Here is a 12,430-nt window from a genome sequence, read left to right on the forward strand (position 1 = left end):
AGAAACCCACAGATAAAAATTTCCCCAATTATTGTTTCTGCAGTTTGGCATCTTATCTGCCAGCTAGCCAATCAAGGGATCCACCTGCAGCCCCTTCTGCAACCTTCTTCTTGAGTGCTGTTCACTTACCTATCTTAGATCAAACACTGCAGGGGCCATAAGAGACTACCATATGCCCTGAACATTTTTATATGGTGATGGATTTTATTTTCTATACGCTGTTTTGAGAGCCAGTATTTGATAGAAAGCAGGTCTTAAATAATTTTACTTCAATTTAAAACAACAGCCTCACATTCTTAAAGTACCCCACCTCCTTACTTCAAACAACTTCTTGAGCAAAAGTAAGCAGGTAAAGCCACTACCCTCGGCTCAAATTAAAGCGTGTGAACCTGCCTTCAGTTCACAGCAGTGGCCTGCAGGGAGTTGTTGGGGGACATTTCCTGTTCCTTCTCAACATGACAGCTGAATTCATGAGCGCACAAGGGGAGCTTCAGCTTCCCTTCACACCCTCCTCATCTATCTTACTCAGCTTCAGGCCCTTCGCGCCTTTCTGGTGGCCGAAGAGAAGCCGCGCCCGCGCGCAATTCACCCTCCAGCACGTGCCGCGAAAGTCACCAGGCGTTCAAGTTCTAGAACTGTCACCGAGCCCTACGCAGTTTGGCGGGTGGATGCGGAAGAGATGAAAACAAGAAATCGCATCGCTGGAGAAGCGGGTAGGCTAACTTGGTGTCGGGTCCTCATCAGTCGGTTGTCCGTTAAACGGACGCATGTTTACTCCCCTTCTTCCCCGTTACCTGGCACACGGCCCTATGGAAGGCCCCGTAGTTTTCCTCACAACATTTAAGAACTTTATCTTCGTCGTCTGAATTCTTCTGGCGCCGGTCAAACACGTATACAGTCAAGACTTTGCCACCGCCACTTGCTGCCGCTGCCATATTGGGGCAGAGCCCTATTAACGAGCACCTCAACTCAACAGGAGGGCTCACCCGTCCGGCACTGCTCTCTTGGTCGAGCGCGGCAGGCGGGTTCGCTGAGGAAAGGGGCGGGCACCGGGAGACAAATGGGGCGTGGCCTGAATAACATCATAGAGGCCGAGCAAGAGAGAAAAGGGCGGGGCAAGAGAAGAGGGGCAGGGCGGGCCCAAACTGTTCGGATCAAAACAAAAGAGTAGGAGCCTAAAAGATGGAAGGAGAGAACAAACAGTAAACCCGGAAGGAAAAGCGCTCGCGGGAGTTTCAATCCGGCTGTTGGGGTCTAATATGTTCAAGTCCAAAGCGAGACCCACGTCACGTCACATGTCCGTTGTGAAGCGTACCATAGTAATTTTTTTCTAGCAAGATCGAAAGCCACTCGATGTGAGTGACGTAACGGGCGCCCAATGCGCCGTGACGTAAAAAATGGAAAACGAAACCGATATTCTTCCGCCGAGAGGCAGCAGTCTTATTTACGGTTTCTTGTAGGGGGTAGGAATATTGGTGGTACTGGGCCAGCTTCTCTCTCCCAGAGAGGAAGTATTCCTTCTGCCCAAGATAAATATGTTTTATTTATGAGCAACTCACTGCGTTTAAGGGAGGCAAAGAAGCACGAGGCAAGTAACGCCTTTGAGTTCTACACTCAGTTTCAGTAGTTTGAGGGCTGCAGCTCACTTGTCTCAACAGAATTGGGAAGAAATACTCATATCTTAATAAAATTGGGAAGAATATATATAAACCACAGCCAAGCTTCAGCAAAGACTAACTGCAGGCAGATGGGATTCTGTGGTGATCTTAGTAACAGATAGTATGTGCTTTTTGTGGTAAAAGGTAAGGTGTCAGTACTTAAGTCTTGATGAAAGTGCTGTGGGCACCAACACAAAATGGTTGGTATGGGCCGCAAAAAAAAGAGGTGCTCGTGTTCTGTACCAGTGAGTACTGTCACAAAAAAAGCACTAATAATATGAGCTGGTGTGGCAAAGTGGTTAGACTGTCAGCCTGGGACCTGGGATTAATCAACATCTCTCAGCTTAACCTACCTCACAGGATTGTTGTGAGAATAAAATCAGGAGGGGGAGAACCATGTATGCCACCTTGAGGTCTGTGGAGAAAAGGTGAGATATAAATTCAATAATAAAATAAAAGTCTGGACTGGGGGGGAAAGGAGGATTTCCCCCCTCCCTTCTGCCATTGAATGGAAGGGTAATAAACTACACCATCTCCAGGAGTGGCATGTTTAGGAAGGAGCATATTGGTGGGTGTGTTCGGAAAATGGAGCTACTCTGCTATGAGAAAAAGTTGCAGCATTTGGGGCTTTTTGGTTTAGAGAAAAGGCAAGTAAGTGGTGACATCATAGAACTGTATAAAATTATGCATAGCACAGAGAATGAGAATAGAGAGAAGTTTTTCTCATAATACTAGAATTTGTGGGCATTCAATGAAGCTGAATGTTGGTAGATTCAGGACAGATAAAAGAAAGCACTTCTCATAGTGCAGAGTTAAAACTGGAATTCTCTCCCTCAGGAGGCAGTGATGGCCACCAGCTTGGATGGCTTTAAAAGAGGATTAGACAAATTCTTGGAGAATTAGGTTATTTGGCTACTACACATGATAGCTATGTTCTGCCTCCACATTTGGAGACAACGTGCTTCTGAATACTAGTTGCTAGAAACGACAGGAGGGGAGAGTGCACGCGCGCTCAGGTCCTGCTTGTAGGCTTCACATAGGCATCTGGTTGGCCACTGCAAGGACAGGATGTTAGATTAGATGGGCCACTAGCCCAAGCCAGCAGGCTCTTCTTATGTCTTTGAATGAGCTCATGGTGGCACATCTTATTAATTTAGATCATTTCTGTACTGCTGAATACAGTGGTTCTCAACTCCTCCCATTGACCATTTGAAAATTGCTGTGGGTGTGACAGACCACTTAATTATTTCTGTGCCTATTAAGCAATTGTAATTCCTTGGAATGCTTATTGTAATACCATCAAATATAATATAAAAAGAAAAATGTAATTAAAAACTAGTATGAATATTCAGTGTGATGGATGTGCTGTCTCTTATTTATTTAATCCATCCATCCATCCATCCTGCCCTTCCTCCCAGCAGGAGCCCAGGGTGGCAAACAAAAGCACTAAAAACACTTTAAAACATAAAAACAGACATTAAAATACATTTAAACAAAATAACTTTAAAAACATTTTTTAAAAGCTTTGAGGACTTTAAAAAGAATGTTAAAAAACCTAGTTTTTAAAAAAGTTTTAAAAGCATATTAAACAGCAATTCCAACACAGAAGCAGACTGCGATAAGGTCTCAAAAGGCTTGTTGAAAGAGGAAGGTCTTCAATAGGCGGCACCTGTCTAATTAAGGATAGAAAGTTCCACAGGGTAGGTGCCGCCACACTAAAGGTCCATTTCCTATGTTTTGCAGAATGGACCTCCTGATAAGATGGTATCTGTAAGAGGCCCTCACCTGCAGAGCGCAGTGATCAACAGGGTATACAAGGGATAAGACAGTCTTTCAGGTATCCTGGTCCCAAGCTGTATAGGGCTTTGTACACCAAAACTAGAACCTTGAACTTGGCCCAGTAGCAAATGGGCAGCCAGTGCAATTCTTTCACCAACAGGGTGACATGGTGGCGATATCCTGCCCCAGTGAGCAGTCCCGCCACTGCATTTTGCACCAGCTGCAGCTATCAGACTAACCTCCAGGGCAGCCCCACATAGAGCACATTACAGTAATGCAGCCTGGAGGTTACCAGTGCATGGACAACAGTGGTCAGGCTATCCCGGTCCAGAAACGGCTGCAGCTGTCTTACCACCCAAAGCTGGTAAAAGGCACAGTTGATCTAGGAGCACCCCCAGACTATAGACCGGCTCTTTCAGAGGAAGTACAACCCCATCCGAAGCAGGCAACTGACCAATTATCTGAACTCGTGAACCAACCCACAGTGCCTCCGTCCTGCTAGGATTCAGACTCACTTTATTGGCTCTCATCCACCCCACCACCCAGTCCTGGCAGCGGTCCAGGGCTTGCACAGCCTCTCCTGATTCAGATGTTACAGAGAAATAGAGCTGGGTATCAGCATACTGCTGACACCTCACCCCAAAGCTCCTGATGACTGCTCCCAAGGGCTTCATATAGATGTTAAACAGCATGAGGGACAAGATAGTACCCCGTGGCACCCCACAGCACAACTGCCAGGGGGCTAAAAGACAGTCACCCAATGCTATTCTCTGAGAGCAACCCTGGAGATAGGATCGGAACCACTGTAAAACAGTTCCTCCACTATCCATCTCACCAATTCGGCCCAGAAGGATACCATGGTTAATGGTATCAAAAGCCGCTGAGATATCAAGTAAGAATAATAGGGTCGCACACCTCCTGTCCTCCTCCCGATAAAGGTCATCCATCAGGGCGACCAAGGCTGAAGCTCAATCCTGATAGGACCGAGGTGCTACTTGTGGGTGACAGGGGAAAGTTGGGTGTTGCTGACCTGAATCTTAATGGGGTAAAATTGCCCCTGAAGGATCAGGTCCGCAGCCTCGGGGTTGTTCTTGATTCCAAGCTGTCCATGGAGGCTCAGATTTCGGCAGTGAGCCGGGCAGCTTGGTATCAACTACACCTCATACGGAGGTTGCAACCCTACCTTCCTATTCATCAGCTCCCACTGGTGGTACATGCCCTGGTTACCTCTCGATTAGACTACTGCAATGCGCTCTACGTGGGGTTACCCTTGAAAACAGTCCGGAAACTACAACTGGTGCAGAATGCGGCGGCACGCCTGCTTACAAACAGCCGCCGCCGTGATCACATCACGCCGGTGTTATTTCATCTACATTGGCTTCCAGTTGTTTTCCGGGCCCAATTCAAGGTGTTGGTCTTAACCTTTAAATCCCTATACGGTCTTGGCCCAGTTTACCTGAAGGAGCACCTCCAGTACCACCAACTAAGCCGCCCGACCAGATCAGCCACACAGGGCCTTCTCTCCGTCCCACCAACGAAAACAGCTAGGTTGGTGGGGACTAGAGAGAGGGCATTCTCAGTGGCGGCCCCCACTCTCTGGAACTCCCTCCCGTTCGATCTTCGCCATGCCCCTTCCCTGGATACATTTCGCCGAGCCTTAAAAACATGGCTCTTTGGACAGGCCTTTGGGGTCCCCGGGATGGGCTAATTTCTTTATATTGTTTTAAAATTGTCTGTTGATGGCCCTGTACTGCCGCTTTTTAAAATGGTTATTGTTGACTGCATTGTATTTTATTATGTATTGTATTATTATGTATTGTTGAATTTAATGTGGTACGTCGCCTAGAGTGGTTTCGGCCAGATAGGCGACACAAAAATTAAATTTATTATTATTATTATTATTATTAAGTCCCATAACCAGGCCTGAACCCAGACTGGGATGGGTCAGGATAATCTGTTTCATCCAAGAATACTTGCAATTGCTGTGCCACAACCCTCTCAATCACCTTCCCTAAGGGGGTATTTGCAACCGGTTGGTAGTCATCCATCAGGGCGACCAAAGCCGATTCAGTCCCACTAAAACCATAAATCCACAGACATACCATGGACTACCTGAATGAAGCTAACACAACACAGTTTAGGAACCCTTGGCTTAATATATAAAATTATCTCTATGCAGTGTGCAGCAAACTAAAACAAATGTTACATGAATACACAATAAAATTATTACAAATTATCAATAAACATATATAGCTAACAATTCCTTTTTCTGACACACCTCCCTACTCAACACCTTCCAGTCTTCTGGCTCTCACTAGGGCTCCATCCTGGCTCTTACCTATGCCCAAACAAACTCACAGATCTTGTGTGATGGTCCTGTTTATCCATCACAATATGCAGCAAGTTAGGATGAGGCAATGATTATTACCTTTACATTATTCTGCTGATGGTTCCAAGCTTCTTCAAACAATCAGCAATTGTTGAGCTGAAGAGACTGCTTCATTTCTAAAACTAGAGTCAAGGCTCTTAGATGAGAAGCTGTGCTGTCTGACTGAAACCCTTATGTGCTACTACTTTCAGGATAAATGTATGCTGCCAAACTGCTCTTTTTTATATATACTTAATATGCTCCATGACATAACCCTGGCTTAAATGAATCCCCTGACTGGAAAACTTATCACTCCACAGTAACTACAAAGTAGAACCCTGAGCAGCAAGTATTTAAGATAGGTCAATGACTACAACATATTAGCTCCAGATTCATTACCCCGTGTTGTATGCAAATCTAGTCAATTGCTCATAGTGCTCATTTTTAAATCATTTTATAAATTAAACTAAAAAAATTACCATTTTCACCTACAAATTCAATGGCTTTATATGAGATACTAAGAATATATTTAGAAAATGGTATGAGGCTATATGGGTTGAGGGGTCCGCATACTATTTCATGGTACAAATAGGCCTGAAGGTCACCTCTGGAAACTCATAATCAATGTTGGGTAAGCATATCTATGTCTGTTTCTGAGGACAACCGTGGAGGTTTTTTCCCTATTTCTCTGACATGATAGAAGACCAGAATAGCTTTGCTTTCTTCTTATAGCAGGCCTTGTGATAAGGAAAAAGAACAAGCTCCTTCACATTTGTAGCTGGATGTTCTCCTGGATTCACTGCTGTACCAGGAATTCCAGGATATTATGTTCCCCAATAGCACTTTTCACCAAATTAGGTGAAGATTTCATGGCTTTCTCCCTTACTGCCCTTTATTCCTGTAACTGCCTCCATTAATCTACTTGTTTCCTTCAAATCTTTCCTCAAAACCCCTTTTCTGTGAAGCTTTTGGCAGTTCCCATTGCCCAGAGTAATTATATATAACTGAAATTCTTCTAATTCACCTTACTTCCATTTTCTTTCCCTTCCTCAGTTGATTCCTCTAGTGTGGATTTCTAGGTTAATTCCTTGGGGCAAGGTAGTGTCCTCTCATACTTTATAATGCCATCTATATACATAGCACATCAATCACAAGCTTTGGATCAGCCGTGCTAGAACCAACACTGCAATCCTAACATAAGTGTTTTTATTATTTATACAATTTGTATGCCCCTTTTCCACACAAATGCATCCAAAGTGGCTCACAGAACAAATGCCGACATTTTAACATGTTATGATAAAATCAACTTCTTTATTATTTGTATTATGATTGCGTACTGCCCTGAAATCCTAAAAAGGATGAAGGGCATTGTCAGGGATCCTTGGGTCCCCCAGCCCCACTGTCTATAAACACAGGCTTCCTTAATTTTCCACTGCCACCAATTCACTCAAAATACTTTTAGAATCTTCTAGTAGTGTGTATGGTAGGCTTCAGGAGAGAGATGGATTCCACTAGAGACAGGATAAACGTTAAATGAAGATGGTAAGTTTATTAAAGGGATACCATTTACATAAGAGAATGCCAATACTTATATTGGATCCTTAAGGTGGTTGTCGACAGTTTCTGAAGAGGACCATTACTGATACCAGCCTCTAAGTGGCTTTTACCTCAGGCCAATTTCCCTAAATGTCCACCCCAGCCAAATGCTCTCACAACCCAGTCCAGCTGCTGGGGACAATCTGCCTCTGTAACCCAAAGCTCCTGTGGTTGTCCTCCTGGCTGCTTGGTCAGTTTAGCCAACTGAAAAAAACACTTGTGTCACTTTCTTCTGGTAAGACCTTTTCCCAGGGCAGCCTCTCAAGCCAAGTCAGTCACCTACTCCCTTCTGATCTTTACCAGACAAGTATTATCAGTTCTTCCCTCAGCTATTCTCTGGTTTTATTTCCCACATTACTTCCATGAACCAACTCCCTCATCCTCAACTCCCAACCTGACTCTCAAGTGACAGGAACCTCCAGCCAATCCCAATCTGGTGTCACCCAGACCAATCAGAATGAATTTACCTGATCCAGGCCACACCTAATAAATTCTCAAAGCAATTGTCTCTTCTCTCAGAACCTGTCTCCAAACAGCCCAGTGCTAAACAGGGTGGTAACACAGAAACAGTATAATGCCTCGTGACTCACGGAACATGTTTTTTTCCTTCAAATACAAACATATACATCGCATTTCTCCACAAACAATATAAAAATGTTTTGATGAAATAAAATCTAGGAGCTCATGGGTCATCATGTACTCTTATCTCAACTGATGAAATTAATTTTATTACCCAAACATCTCATTTCTAGATATAATTCTGTGATTATACAAGCTATGACACAAGATTTTGGATTATGTTCTTGGCAATATAAAGACTATAAGCTCTATATTATGAGTTATAGCCAATTAAGTTTTACTCAGAGTAGGCCCACTAAAATTCATGGATCTAAGTTAGTCATGCTCACTAATTTCAATGGCTCTTGAATAGGACTAGTATTGGCTACAACCCATTGGCTTCTATCCAATGTAGTAACTTGTTCAGTTAGCACAAGGATTTATGCTTGCACAACCAAATGCTACACCAACCCCCTAAATCTGCTTTGGGGTTCCAGATTTGAGAAGGGGGGGATTTTGTTGTGCAAGTATAAATCCTTGCTTTAATGAAACAAGTGCACTAGATACTGCCCATTTGCATATGATTGTTATCATGCTAAGGTTCGTTCAGCACAGGTGGGAGGGGGGAAAGCTTTTTTGTGCCTGCACAGAGCTTGTTCACCCCTTGCCACAAGCAGGAAGAGGTGGTGGTTCTTGCTGTGTGGAGAGAGTGTGAGCTTAGGCTCTGGTTCTACTGCCATCACCCCATTTTCCCAGGGAGCCTCTGTGGAGGAAGAGGTACATGAAGTGAGGGGAGGGAAGGAAGAGCGATTGTCAGCTCCATCAAGCCCAGTCCGGGACAAGGCTCCAACTCAGTTCTTGGCCCCTCATCTTAGCCTTCCCTGTGCCCCACTCCAAATTGTCAGCACTGGTGGCCAAAGTCAGCAAAGACTTTGACTCCAATGAGGCTGATGAGATCTCAGGAATATGTGGTAGGAGGGGGCATGTTATGAACAGCAGGGGGGACCGGCAGAGAGAAAGCACTTTTCTTCCTCCCCCTGGTACAGAGCTGGCTGGGAAGAGGTGCTGGCCACTGGAGCAAGTAGGGGGATAGAGCCCCCTCCCCAGTAGAATATATAAAAGTAGACTATATAAAAGTTGCAAACTAGCAGGTAGGAAACTTTTTAAAAGCAATCTATTATGGCAAATACTGGCAGTCAGGTACAAAGACAGAGAAAAAGAGAATTCCACATGTTACAGAAGTCAAGACAAGGGATGTCCAGAGCGTAAGCATTTTAGCATTAAATACAGAAAGATTTAGAATGATGTGACACATCTTGATGCAGAAAATTTAACTTCAAGATTTTGAGTTTGTCGAAAAGGAAGGATGACACCATCTACAATAGTAAGAGGAGGGTTTGTGGAAAGATCAGAAGCACTTAATTTAAATTAAAAATGTTGAGCTGAAAGACAATGGGCTGGATCCTAAAAACCAGTGAGTTTGTAGTTATGTGCCTCCAAGTCGACTACGACTTATGGCGACCCTATGAATCAGCGACCTCCAAGAGAATCTGTCATGAACCACCCTGTTCAGATATTGTAAGTTCAGGTCTGTGGCTTCCTTTATGGAATCAATCCATCTTTTGTTTGGCCTTCCTCTTTTTCTACTCCCTTCTGTTTTTCCCAGCATTATTATATTTTCTAATGAATCATGTCTTCGCATTGTGTGTCCAAAATATAACCTCAGTTTCATCATTTTAGCTTCTAGTGACAGTTATGGTTTAATTTGTTCTAATACCCAATTATTTGTCTTTTTCGCAGTCCATGGTATCCGCAAAGCTCTCCTCCAACACATTTCAAATGAGTTGATTTTTCTCTTAACCGCTTTTTTCACTGTCCAACTTTCACAGCCATACAGAGATCAGGAATACCATGGTCTGAATGATCCTGACTTTAGTGTTCCGTGATACATCTTTGCATTTGAGGACCTTTTCTAGTTCTCTCATAGCTGCCCTCCGCAGTCCTAGCCTTCTTCTGATTTCTTGACTATTGTCTCCATTTTGGTTAATGATTGTGCCAAGGTAGTGATAATCCTTGACGCAGCCTTTCCCAACCAGTGTGCCTCCAGATGTTGTTGGACCACAATTCCCATCTTTCCTGACCATTGGCAATGCTGGCTGAGGCTGATGGGAGTTGTGGTCCAACAACATCTGGAGGCACACTGGTTGGGAAAGGCTGCCTTCACAAGTTCAATATCTTCATTGTCAACTGTAGTTACATAAAACTTCTGTTGTCATTACTTTAGCCTTTTTGACATTCAGCTGTAGTCCTGCTTTTGTGCTTTCCTCTTTAACTTTCATCAGCATTCGTTTCAAATCATTACTGATTTCTGCTAGTAGTATGGTATCGTCTGCATATCTTAAATTGATATTTCTCCCTCCAATTTTCATACCTCCTTCATGTTGGTCCAATCCTGCTTTCCGTATATGTTCTGCGTATAGATTAAATAAATAGGGTGATAAAATACACCCGTCTCACACCCTTTCCAATGGAGAACCAATCAGTTTCTCCATATTCTGTCCTTACAGTAGCCCCTTGTGCAGAATATAGGTTGCGCATTAGGACAATCAGATGCTGTGGCATTCCCATTTCTTTTAAAGCATTCCAGTTTTTCATGATCTACACCAGCCTTTCCCAACCAGTGTGCCTCCAGATGTTGTTGGACCACAACTCCCATCAGCCTCAGCCAGCATTGCCAATGGTCAGGAAAGATGGGAATTGTGGTCCAACAACATCTGGAGGCACACTGGTTGGGAAAGGCTGATCTACACAGTCAAAGGCTTTGCTGTAATGTATAAAGTACAGGGTGATTTCCTTCTGAAATTCCTTGGTCTGTTCCATTATCCAACGTATGTTTCCAATATGATCTCTGGTGCCTCTTCCCTTTCTAAATCCAGCTTGGACGTCTAGTATTTCTCGCTCCATATATGGGAAGAGCCTTTGTTGTAGAATCTTGAGCATTACTTTACTTGCATGGGATATTAAGGCAGTAGTTTGATAATTACTGCATTCCCTGAGATCCCCTTTCTTTGGAATTGGGATGTATATTGAACACTTCCAGTCTGTGGCCCATTGTTTAGTTTTCCGTATTTCTCGACAGATTTTTGTCAAAATTTGGACAGATTCAGTTTCAGTAGCTTGTAGCAACTCTATTGGTATGCCATCTATTCCTGGTGATTTGTTTCTTCCAAGTATTTTAAGAGCAGCTTTCTTCTCGCATTCTAAAATATCTGGTTCTTCATCATACAGTTCCTCTGTGAATGAATCTGTCATCCTGGCATCTCTTTTATAGAGTTCTTCAGTGTATTCCTTCCATCTTCCTTTTATTTCATCTTGGTCAGTCAGTGTGTTCCCCTGTTGATTATTCAACATTCCTAACTCTAGGTTTAAATTTCCCTTTCATTTCTCTAATCTTTTGGAACAGGGCTCTTGTTCTACCCTTTTTGTTGTCCTACTTCTATACAGTAACTATTGTAATAGTTCTCTTTGTCCCTGCGTACTAGTTGCTGTATTGTAGCATTTAGGGTTCTGACTGTGTTTGTTTCTATCTCCTTTTGCTTTTGCTTTCCTTCTCTCTTGAACCATTTTAAGAGTTCCTTCAGTCAGCCATTGAGGTCTCTCTTTTTAACTAGAGGTATTGTCTCTTTGCATTCTTCCCTGATAACGTCTCTGACTTCATTCCATTCCATAGTTCTTGTTCTCTGTCAACTAAGTTTAAACCCTCAAACCTGTTCCTTATTTGATCTTTATATGCTTCTGGAATGTTATTCAAATTGTATTTTGGCATTATGATTGCTTTGTTGGTCTTCTTTAGCTTTACTCTGATTTTCGATATGACCAGTAGATTCTGTTTATAGAAGAGATGCTTGTGCCACACCTGCTAATGGAGAAAGGAGGGGATTTTTCTGGTTTTACCTTCTGCTCCAGAGGGTTGGGAGCCCTTCAGAACAGCATGAGGGGCAGCGGGGAGGGACTGTATGGGGAAAACAATCACCAAAAAAACCATTTTCTCTTCTGTTACCAGAGGCCCCCACTGGATTAAAGTTCCTTTTGTTCACAGAAGAACACTTTAGGATCCAGTGTCTATGATTATACTATATGGAGGGATACTACAGAGGATGCTGCATGTTATTTAGAGTCTCTGCCTGAACAAAGTGACATGTATCTCTGAAGTCTTAATTGGGGAAGCACAGTCACCTTCCACTATGTGCTAAAGTGTATCTTACAAATAGTTTCACCTCAAAAAGTTTTGGTGTACTTCTTGAGGACCCAGAGAGTGTGCATCATGATGCAAATCATCCAGATATTTTAACAGCTGAAACACAGGTGGGGTAGCAGGGAACATCTATTTAGTAAAGAAAATTTTGGATTACTGTGGATAACACACAACAGCAATGTACAAGATAGGATAATTCAAATGCTGAAAAAGCAT

At 43.3% G+C, this 12,430-nt stretch overlaps 1 protein-coding gene across 4 annotated transcripts in view; it reads right to left on the reverse strand.

The window, feature by feature from the left end:
- SMCHD1 (structural maintenance of chromosomes flexible hinge domain containing 1) overlaps positions 1–1,239 on the reverse strand; it is a 238,696-nt gene extending 237,457 nt beyond the window's left edge. Inside the window, exon 1 of one of the 4 annotated variants that reach the window (XM_061596291.1) lies at positions 795–1,239. In XM_061596291.1, the coding sequence (XP_061452275.1) occupies positions 795–935 (141 nt within the window). In that variant the 5' untranslated portion in view covers positions 936–1,239. The remainder of the gene's footprint in view (positions 1–794) is intronic. The other 3 variants (XM_061596298.1, XM_061596308.1, XM_061596316.1) reach the window with 3 other exon arrangements.
- Between the last annotated feature and the right edge of the window lie 11,191 nt (positions 1,240–12,430).

The sequence above is a fragment of the Rhineura floridana genome, chromosome 1 (genome assembly GCF_030035675.1).
Source record: "Rhineura floridana isolate rRhiFlo1 chromosome 1, rRhiFlo1.hap2, whole genome shotgun sequence".
NCBI lineage: Eukaryota > Metazoa > Chordata > Lepidosauria > Squamata > Rhineuridae > Rhineura > Rhineura floridana.